The 15,197-nt window shown below is 53.6% G+C and overlaps 1 protein-coding gene across 3 annotated transcripts in view; it reads right to left on the bottom strand.

Moving 5' to 3' along the window:
• Window positions 1–1,753: 1,753 nt before the first annotated feature.
• The window catches only part of CTXN1 (cortexin 1), a 75,085-nt gene continuing 61,641 nt past the window's right edge, over window positions 1,754–15,197 (bottom strand). For all 3 annotated transcript variants that reach the window (XM_074939495.1, XM_074939496.1, XM_074939497.1), the window contains exons 2-3: window positions 6,171–6,736; window positions 1,754–2,525 (exon numbers count right to left, since the gene is read on the bottom strand). In XM_074939495.1, the coding sequence (XP_074795596.1) occupies window positions 6,257–6,511 (255 nt within the window). In that variant the 5' untranslated portion in view covers window positions 6,512–6,736 and the 3' untranslated portion in view covers window positions 1,754–2,525; window positions 6,171–6,256. The remainder of the gene's footprint in view (window positions 2,526–6,170; window positions 6,737–15,197) is intronic.

The following is a 15,197-nucleotide window of genomic DNA, read 5'->3' as shown; positions in this document are numbered from 1 at the left end:
AGTTTCCTTTTACATTTTCTAGGCACTTCCCTTTCTCTGGAGGAGATAGGCATTATCAGGACAGGATTGTATCCTAACAGCCCAATATCACCTTATTTCAATGTGACTAGTTTGGAATGTGAGGAGGAGACTGGTCAGGTCGCTTCCCAGCTTATGGCTGCCTCTGCTGCTTAGCCAAAGGCCTTAGCCTAAGAACAGGGCCTCAGACTGTCACAGTAAGAGAAGGCCTTTACACCAGCAGACAGTGATTTTGATTCTTTCTTTTATACCTCTAGAAATTGCCAAGTGATAAGAATACACCTAAATTCTTAGAGTATAGGCCTTTATAGACAGGCCTGAATATCTATATCCTAACACCGACCCCAAATATGGTGATCAGCTGAACTCTGAGCATGTGGGCAAGAGTCACCAGCCAGATACCCAGGAAAGAATTCCCTGTAGTAACTCAGATCCCACCCCATCTGCCGGGGAGATGCCAGAGCAGGGACACATGAGGGAGGCATAGCAGGCAGTGGGGGCTGGGCCCGGAGATAGGATTGCTGAGCAGGGAATGCAATGTATAAAAATATTGCTTGGGCATGCAGGAGTGAAATCAGGAAGGCCAAATCACACCTGGAGTTGCAGCTAGCAAGAGATGTTAAGAGTAACAAGAAGGGTTTCTTCAGGTATGTTAGCAACAAGAAGAAAGTCAAGGAAAGTGTGGGCCCCTTACTGAACGAGGGAAGCAAACTCGTGACAGAGGATGTGGAAAAAGCAAATGTACTCAATGCTTTTTTTGCCTCTGTCTTCATGAACAAGGTCAGCTCCCAGACTACTGCACTGGGCAGCACAGCATGGGGAGGAGGTGACCAGCCCTCTGTGGAGAAAGAAGTTGTTCGGGACTATTTAAAAAAGCTGGACGTGCACAAGTCCATGGGGCCGGATGCGCTGCATCCAAGAGTGCTAAAGGAATTGGCGGATGTGATTGCAGAGCCATTGGCCATTATCTTTGAAAACTCATGGCGATCGGGGGAAGTCCCGGATGACTGGAAAAACGCTAATGTAGTGCCAATCTTTAAAAAAGGGAAGAAGGAGGATCCTGGGAACTACAGGCCAGTCAGCCTCACCTCAGTCCCTGGAAAAATCATGGAGCAGGTCCTCTATTACACACGTACTGTCCTGTGTAAATTATAATATGAATTGTGTGATTTTGTTGTGGGGGACTCATTTCACTCACCTGGTTGTAGTGATTTCTTTGATGGCAGCTTCTTTCCTCTTTAGGCGAGACACAGCCTACGATGGGCTTGTTTTGTGGAGGTGGCTGATCCCTCAGAGATTCATATGTTATTGTAAGGCCAGAAGGGATCACTGTGAACATTTAGTCTGACCTTCTGCACATTTGTAATGGTGAGAGAAATTAACCATTTGAACCATTTCCAAGGGTCGTGGTGAGCTCTCCATCACTGGCCATTTTTAAATCAAGATTGGCTGTTTCTCTAACAGCTCTGCTCTAGGAAATCTCTGGCCTGTGCAGGAGGTCAGATTAGATGGTCACCATAGGCCCGTCTGCCTTGTAATCTATAAATCAAAGTAGAGTTGCTAAACTTCTATGTGTTGTAGCCAATACAGAAATGGAATTTAATTAGGATAAACCCTTTTTATTAATTCCAAGGAACATTGTCTTACTAATTTAAATGCAAGGTTCTTTTCAGGTCAACTTACACCTAGGACAATATTTCTTAAATCAGGGTGACAAAAGATCACTTGATGTTCTTAACCAATCAACAGTTTATTTAATTCACCCAGAAACACAAAAGTATACAATCAACAGTTCGTCAACCAAGTAGAGACACAACCAATGTTCTTAGGCATTTACTGAACATATAAATACAATCTTGCAAGCAATTGTCATAGACTAGGGTTGAGGCTCAGCAGTTATACCAAGGAACAATGCAAATCACCAAGATTTCTTATTCCATTCTTAAGATCCTTAACCATCAATTCTTTAGTACTTCTAATATGTTTAATACACTACTAGTACCTCTCCAAGGAGTAAGGATGCACTTGTTTTAAAGGCACCTTGAAGAATGTGGTCCCTGCTATTTGAATGGTTTGGTATGAAAGGGGCAAGTTTAAAATATCAAAAGCAATTGCTTAAAGTTACAGTTTAAATCACTCTTATTCCAGTCTGCTTGGACTTATAAGGAGAGTATACATATGGTGTTAGTTAGTTAAAAGCCAAAGTTTGGTTACTTGAAGTCTCACTAAAGGGTGTAGACTCAGTGAGCTAACGCAAACTTTCAGTTAAAGAACAGAGAGGGAAATATAATCTTTGAAACGGACGCTCATCACTTCTTCTTATCTTGTTAACCCTGGGATGGGGGATCCTTGACATACAGCTGGTTCACAAGTCAGTTACACTGCTGGATTCTGTACCTTATTTGTGGGTTCAGTCACTCCCGCTTAGACCTGTGACCCTGAATGCGGAGAGTCATCCACACATGGAGGTTCAGCAAACACTGCGAATTCTTCTTGGTCCCATGAGCCTGGATAGGGGGAGAGGCTGGTTACTGGGTTCAGCAAGCTCTGAGGTCCCAAATGACTTCAGGTTTATGTACCCTGATTTCAGGGCTAGCTGGAAGGTGTCTGCCCTCTTGTTTCTATTGGATGCTTTCTAAATGACTCTCAACTTCCAATGCTCTTTCTTTGTTACTTCCATCAGTGTCCAGTAGATGGTGATGGCATATAACAAATTTCTTCAATGTCCCTTTTAGTCATGGGGTTTTTTTTAGGTTTGGTTAATTTCGTGGATTATATTTCAGTATTAACCCTGACTTGAATTGGGATCCCTCCTTTAAGCAATTTCTCTTAATATTCCAAAGTTATACCTTGGTTCAGTGCCTGTACCATGCAATACTCGATGATCCAAATGGCCCCATCTAGTCCTATGTAGTATTGTTGTCTCTTCTCATGCCATACAATGCATTCAGTTCTCTAGTGCAACAATAGTTAACAAAGAAAACAAACAAAATCCCTTCTAGTTTTCTAAATCTAGAGGACACGGTCCATATATTCTTGGATTATATCAACACTCTGCACATCTTTCAGGGCTTATCATAGGACACGAGACATTACATTGGAGGAACAAGACAGATTATTCACATAGAAAGATGAAGATCTGATTAATAAGGCAAACAACTGTCAAGTTTGGGGAGAGGGGTAAGCAGTTTGGATTTCTTGGGGGAACGAGAAGTGTGCCCCATTTGACTGTCAGGTTTCACACGTTATTTCTCGTTGGTTTAACTCCTTCCATACTCACTCCCGGTCCTTGGTTCATACCAAAGAAATGTCACAGGCTGACACTAGCTCCTCAAGACGGAGCAGAGCCAGTGCACCTGTGATTCGTCAGCTCACTCCAGTTGGGATTACAAGAAGGCACCTGAAGCCTCAAGGGGAGAGCAACCTGGTGAGTCAGGAAAGCGGAGGTGAGAGCTGCCTGGGAGTGAGTGTCCAGAGAGCTGCAGGGAAGAGCTGCCAGAGGCCAGAGGACTGGAGGAGGTGCCTGGGGGAAGGCTGATGCCAAGAGAGCAGCAAGAGGGGTTTGCTGGCTGACATCCCCAAGCCAGAGGTCCAGGGCCAGAGAATAACAGAGAGAGGTACCTGCTGGCTCTAAGCCAGAGTGCTGGAGCCAAGAGCTGGAGGCCGGAGGGCAGCAGAGGGGTTAACCTACTGACATCTCCACGCCAGAGAGCTGGAGCCCAGGGAACAGTGACAGGGCCGGGGGAATGAGGGACGCAGAGATGCTGTGGGGGTCCTGCTGGGAACAGGAGTGTTGAACTCCAGCTGGTAGGGCATGGCAGAAGGCACCGGAGTGCAGGATGTATTATGTCTGTGGATGATGTTTGGATTTTAAGGACTACCTGCACTGGGGTGATAAATGGACTATGTGTTCCACTTGCCTTTTGGACTGTTGGCACAGTAATTTTGTAATAACCAGTCCAAGAAGGGGTATGACTGAGGCAAGAGAGCTTCTAGAGGAGTTCCTGAGCACTCTGAAAGGGGAAACAGAGGCAGGCGCACCTGGGTGTTCCCGGGTGGGAGGGCAGCCCGAAGACATGAGACAATAGGGCACAGGACAGGGGGCAATTATTCTTGTCTGTTGCCCGGTATGGGGTCCCTTTAGCTAGATGATGAGAGTTGGAAGTCTTAACCACTAGTGAATAAGGGACTCTTTGGTGTGAATAACTAGCAACAGCTGGGAGGACCCTTATCAAGCATCAGAGTTTTCCTTTCCTGGGAATTGTATAGTTTAACTTTAGCTTAATTTGTGCTCCCCAGACAAGATGCCCCACCTGCTGGGACAGGCCCTATTGATCCTCATTGCCTTTAGCTCAAAGAGGAAGCTAAGGGTTTGGAAGATACACCAGGATGATTGGCTGCGGTTACTTAGAAGGGCAGAGAGAGGACAAGAGCTGTGAACAACGTATTTTCAAGGCATATGACACCTACACTTCTTACATCAGCTTACCAAGAGAGCCAAATCGCGCCCTACCAGTGACCTGTCCTAATCACCACTCCCCCAACGACTGTGTCATCTGCAAACTTTACCAGGGATGGTTTTATGTTTTCTTACAGGTCATTGATAAAAATGTTAAATAGTGGAGGGTCAAGAGCCGATCCCTGCAGGACCCCACTGGGCTCACACAGGGACTGTGGCAGTTATGGGGCTGGCTCTGGCTCATGGGGGATGTGGTGGGGCCTATGGCCAGCTTTGGCTCATGTGGGGGGACGTGGCAGCACATGGGGCCAGATGTGCTAGTTCTCACGGACACAGTGTATCCATGACAAGCAGCAGAGAGAGGAGGCTGAGGTGGGCAGGTTAGCAGAAGTGCAGCTTTAGTTCTGTGGAGGAGGAGGGTCTGCTCTCCCCTGGTACACCCCTCAGCTGTACACCCTCACCCCAAACCCTCCTGCCAGCCCAAGGCTATAGCCCGACTGGGAGCCTGGCTAGTCTTTCTCGCCCTGGAAGGCTAGCATGGCCCTGGGCAGGAGGCAGGAAGTGAGGCCTTGTCCGAGACAAAGCTCCAGCACGTCAGCTCTGCTCCCTGTGCCCTGGGCAGCTGGGAGGTGTCAGCCGCGCCTGACCGAGCGCTTGGGCGGGGAGAGCGTCCTCCACCCCACTGGAGCCAGCACCTCTGGTGCCGAGCCACTGGCAGGCCTGGGAAAGGCGCTGGGAGCAGGCTCATGGCTCACTGGGGTGCGTTAGTTCCTTCCCGTCACTGCAGCATCCCCAGGGCGAGCGGGCCGGGCTGCCTGGTGCCCTGCAGCTGGAGCAGGAGCCCTGTCCCCGGCTGCAGGGCTTCACTTTTGGTCAGAGGCATTTTCTCCAGCTGGGGGTGGTGGTGTTTGCTACAGTGTAACGCCAATAGGGGGCACTCCACCAAGGAGGGAGCTGTGCACTGATGGCACTCAGGCGGCAGGGGTGCCTCGTACGTGGGGCCATGGCTGCATGGGGCAGGCACGGGCAGCGTCCAACTCACATGGAGCGGGGTACCCTCGGGGGGAGGGATGGCTCAGTGGTTTAAGCATTGGCCTTCTAAACCCAGGGTTGTGAGTTCAATCCTTGAGGGGGCCATTTAGGGATCTGGGGCAAAAATTGGAGATGGGTCCTGCTTTAAGCAGGGAGCTGGACTAGGTGACCTCTTGAGGTCCCTTCCTACCCTGATATTCTGTGATTCTATGAAACCAATGGGAAAGTCACAGAAGCCAGCACTTGAGGTGCCTATAACGACCCCCCGCCCCGACAGACAGGGCTCAGCCATGAGGACACCTGGACGAAGAACCGCACAGCCCTGTCCTGGGAGACGGCAGCAGGCGGCAGACACCATGCTCAGGCCGTGTCTGGTACACAGCCACCCAGCTCAGAAACCCTGAGAAACCTGACCCGCAGCATGCGCCCCCCACCCCCAGCCCCACCCCATCCCAATAGGCTCTGCCCCTGCCCACCCCCATAGCACACAACACTGAGAAGCACGGTAGAGTGCCGTCTGGGGGGCCTGTTTTGAATCAAGAGCTCGCCAGGCTCATCCCACCCCAAACACCCCCTCACCAGATCCCCCCAAATATCCAAGCTGCGCACGGTGCTGCAGCCTGAGGAGAAAAAAGGAGAAGTGCCTAGAAAAGAGACAAACCCAGCCAGGCCTCTTCCAGCTGGCAGTGTCCCTGTGGGGGCAGAGAAAGGCAGGGATGGGGGCGGCACACTGAGCTCCTGGCCCCACTACACCAGCGCGTAGTCGAACTGGCCCCGCTCCAGCCCCTCCTTGTGGTCAGTCCAGGAAGAGGCGGGCATGCGGCTGTAGGGGTCAAGCAGGATGCGGAAGCAGCGCACCATAAGCATCACCAAGAAGACCAGGAGGAAGATGACGAAGGCAAAGACCGTCTTCTGCTCGGCGTCCATGCCCAGGCCGGTGGCGGGGGGCTCCACCAGGGAGGGGGACAGCAGTTCATAATCCAGCGTTGACGCATCATTCATTGCAGTGCCGTAGCACGCCCGCCACGCGGGGAGCTGGGCCAGGGTGCGGGCTGGTCACACGGCAGCCATCCTCCTGGCCCCAAGCACAACGGCAGCCACCTGGGGATGGAACCAGCTCTGGATTGCAGCTGTGCCAGTGCTCAGAGAGCAATCGCCTGCCCAGGGCTAGTCCATGGCTGGGGGCCCAGCTGCTAAATGGGGCCGCACGACTCCAGCCAAGAGTTCCTGAAAGGGAAAGAGAAGGGCATGAGGCTGTTTGTAGGGAGCCCACACACCAACACACTCAACAAGTTCTGCTAAAGCCCAAGGCTGTCCCTGCCCCACTGCTCCTGACCCTCCGCCCCAGCTGCTGCCCGTCGCTGCTTCACCCCTGGGGAACGGTCCCGCAGACTGAGCTGCTTGCATTATTTTGTGAGTAACATGCCTCTGCAGTGTGGGTGGCACTGCGTCCCTTGGGAGCCCATGCAGAGGACTGGGCCCTGCCCCGCCTGCCCCAGCAATGGGGTTGCAGACCCTGTGTGCTCCCCTCGGGCACATGGAGTTGGGTCTCAGCCTAACGGGGGACCCATCCTTCTCCAGGGAGTGGGGCGTGATAAATAGCAGAGCTGGCTGACGAGCGTCACGGGGAGGGTTTGGCTGGAATCGGGATTCTGCTGAAAACAAGAGACTTGGGCTGTGAGCGAACCACTTTGTTTCCCAACACTGTCTGAACCCCCCCACCCAGCTGCCATTCACGTAGAGACCGCGGCTTCAGAGGCCATGTAGAGGGGTAGAGTCTGACTTCCATCACACCAGGGGAACTGGATTGACTCCGGATTTACACTGGTGTAACTGTCTGAACCCCGCCCCTCCACCCGGCTGCTGCCATTCACGCAGAGACCGTGGCTTCAGAGGCCATGCAGAGGGGTAGAGTCTGACTTCCATCACACCAGGGGAACCAGATTGACTCCGGATTTACACTGGTGTAACTGACAGGTTTCAGAGTAGCAGCCGTGTTATTCACAAAAAGAAAAGGAGTACTTGTGGCACCTTAGAGACTAACAAATTTATTTGAGCATAAGCTTTCATGAGCTACAGCTCACTTCATTGGATGCATTGACTCCGGATTTACACTGGTGTAACTCAGAGCAGAGTCTGACCCGCAGATTGCTCCTGTGAACGTTCCCTGTTGCTGAGCAGCAGAGATCAGAAAGGACAACATCAGCCCAAGGCCACCACACTGCCCCAACTGCCCCCCCCACCAGTAGAGACAATGACCCGTGGTGCCAGCCACTCGCTGGATGGGGCGGGGCAGACTGCTCAGAGACACAGGGGTCTAAGCCCCTGCAATGAGTCAATGCAGGAACTCAGGGGTGAATCACAGTGGGGACAATTCCTGTCATGATGGTGTGAGTCTTGATATACTGGGTGTTTCACTTCAAGTCCCAGCTCCTGGAGCCCTGAGATCAGGGGCGAATCTCAGCTGCCGCTCCTTGAAAGTGCATTTCCAACCCTCATGCTTGCCAAGGGAAGCTTGAAAATATGGTCCCTCAGCGTGACCTAAAGGCTGAAAAAGCGAACGGCATAGAGCCCCTGCCATGCATCCTTGTAGCTCCTGATTTCCATGGCGGTGGGAGCCTGCCTTCTGCCTGCTGACCCCTTGGAGCGGACAGTGCTGAGCGTGGCAGGCCACATGCAGCTCCTGACGCCAGGTGTCTGCGTGCCCACCTCGCTGCAGGCTCAGGCCATGCTGGGAGATGCTGTAAACCTGGAACAGCTGCCATGAAGCATGCATTCCACCGTGTCCACAGGGCTGCCAGCCCATGGCATGGATGGGCAGCATCGGGAGGGTTGCATTAGCACTGCCCCATGTTGCGCCCACTCTGTGCAGAGGCCACTTTAGGGCTCTCAGTCCAGCTCTGCCTTCCCTCCCTTCATTTCCAGAAACCGAGCAAAGTCCCCCCAGCACAGGCCATCTGATGGGGCTTTGGCAGCTTATTTCCGTGGGTGACGGCACAGAGCTGATCACTCGAACACGACCCACGATGACTGACAAGAGCAGAGGCCTCTCTGGGATAGGTTTTACGGAAACCTGTAGGGAAATTTCCCCTCCTCCATCCCCCACACTTGGGATTGCTCTGAGATCTACCTAAGGGCAAAGGTAGATGCTCAAGACTCCTTAGCAGTGAGATTTGTAGCTGAAGAAGCAAAACACTCAACCCCTCCTGCTGGGCTCTTGGGCCATTTTGCCTGCGGGTGGATCTTAACTGAGCTCCGAGAGGCCCTGTGAGCCGCTGCCCAGCCTGGCACTGCTGGGATTACAGTGGAAAACTCTTCTGCCCCAAAAGCAGAAGCTGCACTTCTCCTACGAACTGCATGCTCCTTGCATGCTCCCCACAGGACCCTAGGGCAGCAGCCCTCCTCTCTACAGCGCTAACTTCTGGAACAGCTGCCTTTGCAATCAGCCTCTGCGCGCGGCAGTGCACCAAGGCACCAGCCCTGCCAAACCCCACGGCACCAGGAGGGAGCTCCCAAGCACTGCTGTGGAGCGCCCCCTGCCTGCTGGAGCCCGGAGACGGAGAGGTGCATGTGCAGCAGCCGGGCAACGTGCCCCTTCCTGTGCAGTGGGCTGCACATACTACTCCCAGCCAAACCAAGGAGAGACTAACTGCACAGGCCAGCCCAAGCTAGAGAAACCCTGCAGAGCCAGGCCTCTCGCACGCACCTGTGCTTCCCAGTGGGGCAGGGCCGCGGGCAGCACGTGGGGGTGTGTGCGTATAATTCCCTAGGTATGTGCTTATTGGGCTGGGGTCGTTGCATCTCTTAGTCTCCCTGTGCCTCTGTCTCTCTGGGTCTCCCTCTGGCCGAGCCAGGCATTGCATGGCCACAGGTGATGGAGAAGCTCGCCCCCATGTGGCTGTGCAGGGGCTGCTCACAGCAGCCCCCTGGTCCCCACACGGTCTGGGGAGCTGTGCCCTCCTGCTGGGTTCAGAGGAGGAGGAGGGGGCATGGCTGCATCCCCTCCACACCAGTCTATGGCCTGGGGCTGGTGCCAGGGGAGCGGCGTGGACCCTGTGCCACCCAACAGCTGGGGTAAGTTGTGCAACCCCAATGCACAGGGAGGCACTAGGGCTAGGCCAGTTCAACCTGCCCCTCCCCACAACACCCTCCCCCCAACCCCCCTCCGCTCAAGGCTGGTGGCTGAAGGCCACGCTCAGGTCCTCTGGGTCTGGCCATTTGTGCTCCCTCCCAGTGTGGCTCTAAACAAGCTGCAGAACCCGGCTCCCACTGGCTGCTCTGTGCAAAGTGCTAGAGAAGCTGGGGTCACTCTGGTCCAGTGAACTGGGGAGGCCCCAGCAACAACCACCCCCTCCCCAGCTGGGGAGCTTTGGGGGCAGGGTCCCTTGGCTACCCTGGGTCAGGAAATGTCTAATAACAAATCCACGAAGGGCAGCAGCATAGAGGGGAGGGGGAGAAGGTGGCTCGCTGTAGAACCACCCAGCTGTCATCCCACCTCCGGCGTGGAGCAGGGCAGCACACAGCACTGAGGGAAGCACAGCAAGCCAGGCCGGGCTGCAGGGCTCCGGAAGGCGCTGGGAGGAGCCGCTCACCCCTGGGGCAGGGGGCTGCCAGGGGTTGGATCAGACCCTTTGCTCTGTCAGCAGAAGGGAAGGTTTTCTCCTCAAGACACCCTTGCCCCATGCCGCTCAAAGTACCAGATTTACTGTGTAACTGTCCCCATAAGGCCTGGGCCGCCTGACACAGGGGTTGAGGTGCCTCCAGGCACAGAGAGGCACCTAGTGGGACTGTCATAAGCACCCAAGCAGGTTAGGGCCCTGGCAGTCTTTGAAGCCAGGAAAAGGCCAGGGAAAGTCTTTGGCCCAGGAAAAGGCCAGGGTAGGGACCGTCGAATCGTGGAAGTCAACGAATGGCTACGCAGGTGGTGTCGGAGAGAAGGCTTTGGATTCTTTGACCATGGGATGGTGTTCCATGAAGGAGGAGTGCTGGGCAGAGACGGGCTCCATCTTACGAAGAGAGGGAAGAGCATCTTTGCCAGCAGGCTGGCTAACCTAGTGAGGAGGGCTTTAAACTAGGTTCACCGGGGGAAGGAGACCAAAGCCCTGAGGTAAGTGGGAAAGCGGGATACCGGGAGGAAGTACAGGCAGGAATGTCTGTGAGGGGAGGGCTCCTGCCTCATACTGGGAATGAGGGGCGATCAACAGGTTATCTCAAGTGCTTATATACAAATGCACAAAGCCTTGGAAACAAGCAGGGAGAACTGGAGGTCCTGGTGATGTCAAGGAACTATGACGTGATTGGAATAACAGAGACTTGGTGGGATAACTCACATGACTGGAGTACAGTCATGGATGGTTATAAACTGTTCAGGAAGGACAGGCAGGGCAGAAAAGGTGGGGGAGTAGCACTGTATGTAAGGGAGCAGTATGACTGCTCAGAGCTCCGGTACGAAACTGTGGTAAAACCTGAGTGTCTCTGGATTAAGTTTAGAAGTGTGTGCAACAAGAGTGATGTAGTGGTGGGAGTCTGCTATAGGCCACCGGACCAGGGGGATGAGGTGGATGCGGCTTTCTTCCGGCAACTCACGGAAGCTACTAGATCGCATGCCCTGATTCTCATGGGTGACTTTAATTTTCCTGATATCTGCTGGGAGAGCAATACAGCGGTGCATACACAATCCAGGAAGTTTTTGGAAAGCGTAGGGGACAATTTCCTGGCGCAAGTGCTAGGGGAGCCAACTAGGGGGGGCGCTTTTCTTGACCTGCTGCTCACAAACCGGGTAGAATTAGTGGGGGAAGCAAAAGTGGATGGGAATCTGGGAGGCAGTGACCATGAGTTGGTTGAGTTCAGGATCCTGACGCAGGGAAGAAAGGTAAGCAGCAGGATACGGACCCTGGACTTCAGGAAAGCAGACTTCGACTCCCTCAGGGAACAGATGGCCAGGATCCCCTGGGGGACTAACATGAAGGGGAAGGGAGTCCAGGAGAGCTGGCTGTATTTCAAGGAATCCCTGTTGAGGTTACAGGGACAAACCATCCCGATGAGTCGAAAGAATAGTAAACATGGCAAGCGACCAGCTTGGCTTAATGGTGAAATCCTAGCGGATCTTAAACATAAAAAAGAAGCTTACAAGAAGTGGAAGGTTGGACATATGACCAGGGAAGAGTATAAAAATATTGCTCGGGCATGTAGGAAAGATATAAGGAGGGCCAAATCGCACCTGGAGCTGCAGCTAGCAAGAGATGTCAAGAGTAACAAGAAGGGTTTCTTCACGTATGTTGGCAACAAGAAGAAAGCCAAGGAAAGTGTGGGCCCCTTACTGAATGAGGGAGGCAACCTAGTGACAGAGGATGTGGAAAAAGCTAATGTACTCAATGCTTTTTTTGCCTCTGTTTTCACTAACAAGGTCAGCTCCCAGACTGCTGCGCTGGGCATCACAGAATGGGGAAGAGATGGCCAGCCCTCTGTGGAGATAGAGGTGGTTAGGGACTATTTAGAAAAGCTGGACGTGGACAAGTCCATGGGGCCGGACGAGTTACATCCGAGAGTGCTGAAGGAATTGGCGGCTGTGATTGCAGAGCCCTTGGCCATTATCTTTGAAAACTCGTGGCGAACGGGGGAAGTCCCGGATGACTGGAAAAAGGCTAATGTAGTGCCAATCTTTAAAAAAGGGAAGAAGGAGGATCCTGGGAACTACAGGCCAGTCAGCCTCACCTCAGTCCCTGGAAAAATCATGGAGCAGGTCCTCAAAGAATCAATCCTGAAGCACTTACATGAGAGGAAAGTGATCAGGAACAGTCAGCATGGATTCACCAAGGGAAGGTCATGCCTGACTAATCTAATCGCCTTTTATGATGAGATTACTGGTTCTGTGGATGAAGGGAAAGCAGTGGATGTATTGTTTCTTGACTTTAGCAAAGCTTTTGACACGGTCTCCCACAGTATTCTTGTCACCAAGTTAAGGAAGTATGGGCTAGATGAATGCACTATAAGGTGGGTAGAAAGCTGGCTAGATTGTCGGGCTCAACGGGTAGTGATCAATGGCTCCATGTCTAGTTGGCAGCCGGTGTCAAGTGGAGTGCCCCAGGGGTCGGTCCTGGGGCCGGTTTTGTTCAATATCTTCATAAATGATCTAGTCCAACCCCCTGCTCGAAGCAGGACCAATTCCCAGTTAAATCATCCCAACCAGGGCTTTGTCAAGCCTGACCTTAAAAACCTCTAAGGAAGGAGATTCTACCACCTCCCTAGGTAACACATTCCAGTGTTTCACCACCCTCTTAGTGAAAAAGTTTTTCCTAATATCCAATCTAAACCTCCCCCATTGCAACTTGAGACCATTACTCCTCGTTCTGTCATCTGCTACCATTGAGAACAGTCTAGAGCCATCCTCTTTGGAACCCCCTTTCAGGTAGTTGAAAGCAGCTATCAAATCCCCCCTCATTCTTCTCTTCTGCAGACTAAACAATCCCAGCTCCCTCAGCCTCTCTTCATAAGTCATGTGCTCTAGACCCCTAATCATTTTTGTTGCCCTTCGCTGGACTCTCTCCAATTTATCCACATCCTTCTTGTAGTGTGGGGCCCAAAACTGGACACAGTACTCCAGATGAGGCCTCACCAGTGTCGAATAGAGGGGAACGATCACATCCCTCGATCTGCTCGCTATGCCCCTACTTATACATCCCAAAATGCCATTGGCCTTCTTGGCAACAAGGGCACACTGTTGACTCATATCCAGCTTCTTGTCCACTGTCACCCCTAGGTCCTTTTCCGCAGAACTGCTGCCTAGCCATTCGGTCCCTAGTCTGTAGCGGTGCATTGGATTCTTCCATCCTAAGTGCAGGACCCTGCACTTATCCTTATTGAACCTCATCAGATTTCTTTTGGCCCAATCCTCCAATTTGTCTAGGTCCTTCTGTATCCTATCCCTCCCCTCCAGCGTATCTACCACTCCTCCCAGTTTAGTATCATCTGCAAATTTGCTGAGAGTGCAATCCACACCATCCTCCAGATCATTTATGAAGATATTGAACAAAACCGGCCCCAGGACCGACCCCTGGGGCACTCCACTTGAGCCCTGGCAGACACCCAGCCACACTGCGTGGGAAGGACATGCCGGCCTGCTGGCAGCCCCGGGCTGGGAGTCACCCTTGGGGGTCCATCCCAGGGGGTTCTGCACCATGGTGTCCCTGCTGAAGGGAGCAGCTGCCGCTGGAATTCACATGGGCCGGGCGTGTTCACACAAGGGGCTGTAATCACTGAAGCTCCCCGCAGTCAGTTGCTGCCCGGCCCATGTGTGGCGCTCAGGCAGTGCAGGACTGAAGCCAGGTGAGAAGACAGAGCCAGCGCTAGCTGGCCAGAAGCAGGCTGAGCCTGGCCCTGAGTTCGAGGCGTTACTCTTCCCTCGGCAGCCTCCACCACAGGGTTCAGTCCCCTGCTTCTTCAGCACCCCGGAGGCAACACAATGGACCCCAAAGGGGGAGGGAGTCGCCCAACAAAGAAGCAACCTAATATCCTCCTAATGTAGGGCATGCAGGGCAGGCAAAGCATCTACCTTACTCATCTTACCTTACTTACTTACCTTGTGAGCACCAGGGGGTGCTCACCGCAAGAGGGCCTGGATACAGGGGAGTCAGGGTCCAGGGGTCCCCAACACACGCAGACCCAGGGCAGGGGCTGAAACTTCTCAAGGCCCCAGTCAAGGGGCAGGGGCCTGGTTCTCACCTGCCCAGTCCAGGAGGGGGGTGGGGGACCTGTTTTCTCTCCACAGAATCTTTGGGGGAGGCTAATGCCCCCACTGTATTTCCCCTTTCTCCCCTCCTTTCCCTCCTGCTATCAGACCCTGAGACTTGGCTTCTCTACCCTGGCAGAACGGGCCCCGGAAAGCAGCGCCCCATGGGGGCTCTCAAGAGGTGAGCAGGATGGTCTCCTGACTCTCAGTTCAGCTCTGCTCTGGCCCATCTGCACTCTCCCGCCTGCCTTCCTGTTCACTCTCTGCCCCCTTTTCCCCCCAGACAGAAGGGCTGAAGGCCTGTGCAGGGTAGGGAGGGCTCAGTTCTCTCTGCTGGGCTCCAGGCCCACCTGGGACACTGACCCGCGCCCCTTCCAGAGAGATTCTGAGCATGGGTGCAGCACAGGGACAGCCGCACGCTCTTCCCCACGCCCCTCATGGAGGAGCTCAGCTGCTCACCACAGTGTACGCGCTGCCCCCCCCCAACACCCCCCCCACACACACACACCACACAGACACCTGCAGCTTCCACTACTGGCAGCCTGGATCCCATCCCTCAGGGGAAGGGCCCGGGGGGCCGAGTCCTGCAGAGCTGACCGGGGCGGGGCAGAGTTACTCAGAGCCCACGAGGAGCTGAGCAGGCACCTCACGCTTTCCAAAACACAAGCCCAGATTTGCAGAGCTCCGAGCAAGCGGAGGATGTGACGGGAATGTCTCCCTGACAACGTGTGTGTCAGCCTCATGACTGATCCCCCCGCACAGAGCCTGCCCTGAACCAAACCCAGCAGCACCAGCGCCTGCCTATGCAGGACTCCACCTCCGCTCCCAGCCTGGCTCCGGACTGCAGGCAGCTCGGGGCTCCCCCTCTAAGTAACACACTCCTGTAATCGTTGCTCCTGGGACAGTCCTGTGCAGCCAACAGGGATGCGCAGGGGGTTGGACTAGATGACCTCCTGAGGT

The sequence above is a fragment of the Natator depressus genome, chromosome 25 (assembly GCF_965152275.1).
Source record: "Natator depressus isolate rNatDep1 chromosome 25, rNatDep2.hap1, whole genome shotgun sequence".
Lineage (NCBI taxonomy): Eukaryota > Metazoa > Chordata > Testudines > Cheloniidae > Natator > Natator depressus.
The sequence above is the reverse complement of the archived record's forward strand: the minus strand, read 5'-3'. Positions and strand labels throughout refer to the sequence as shown.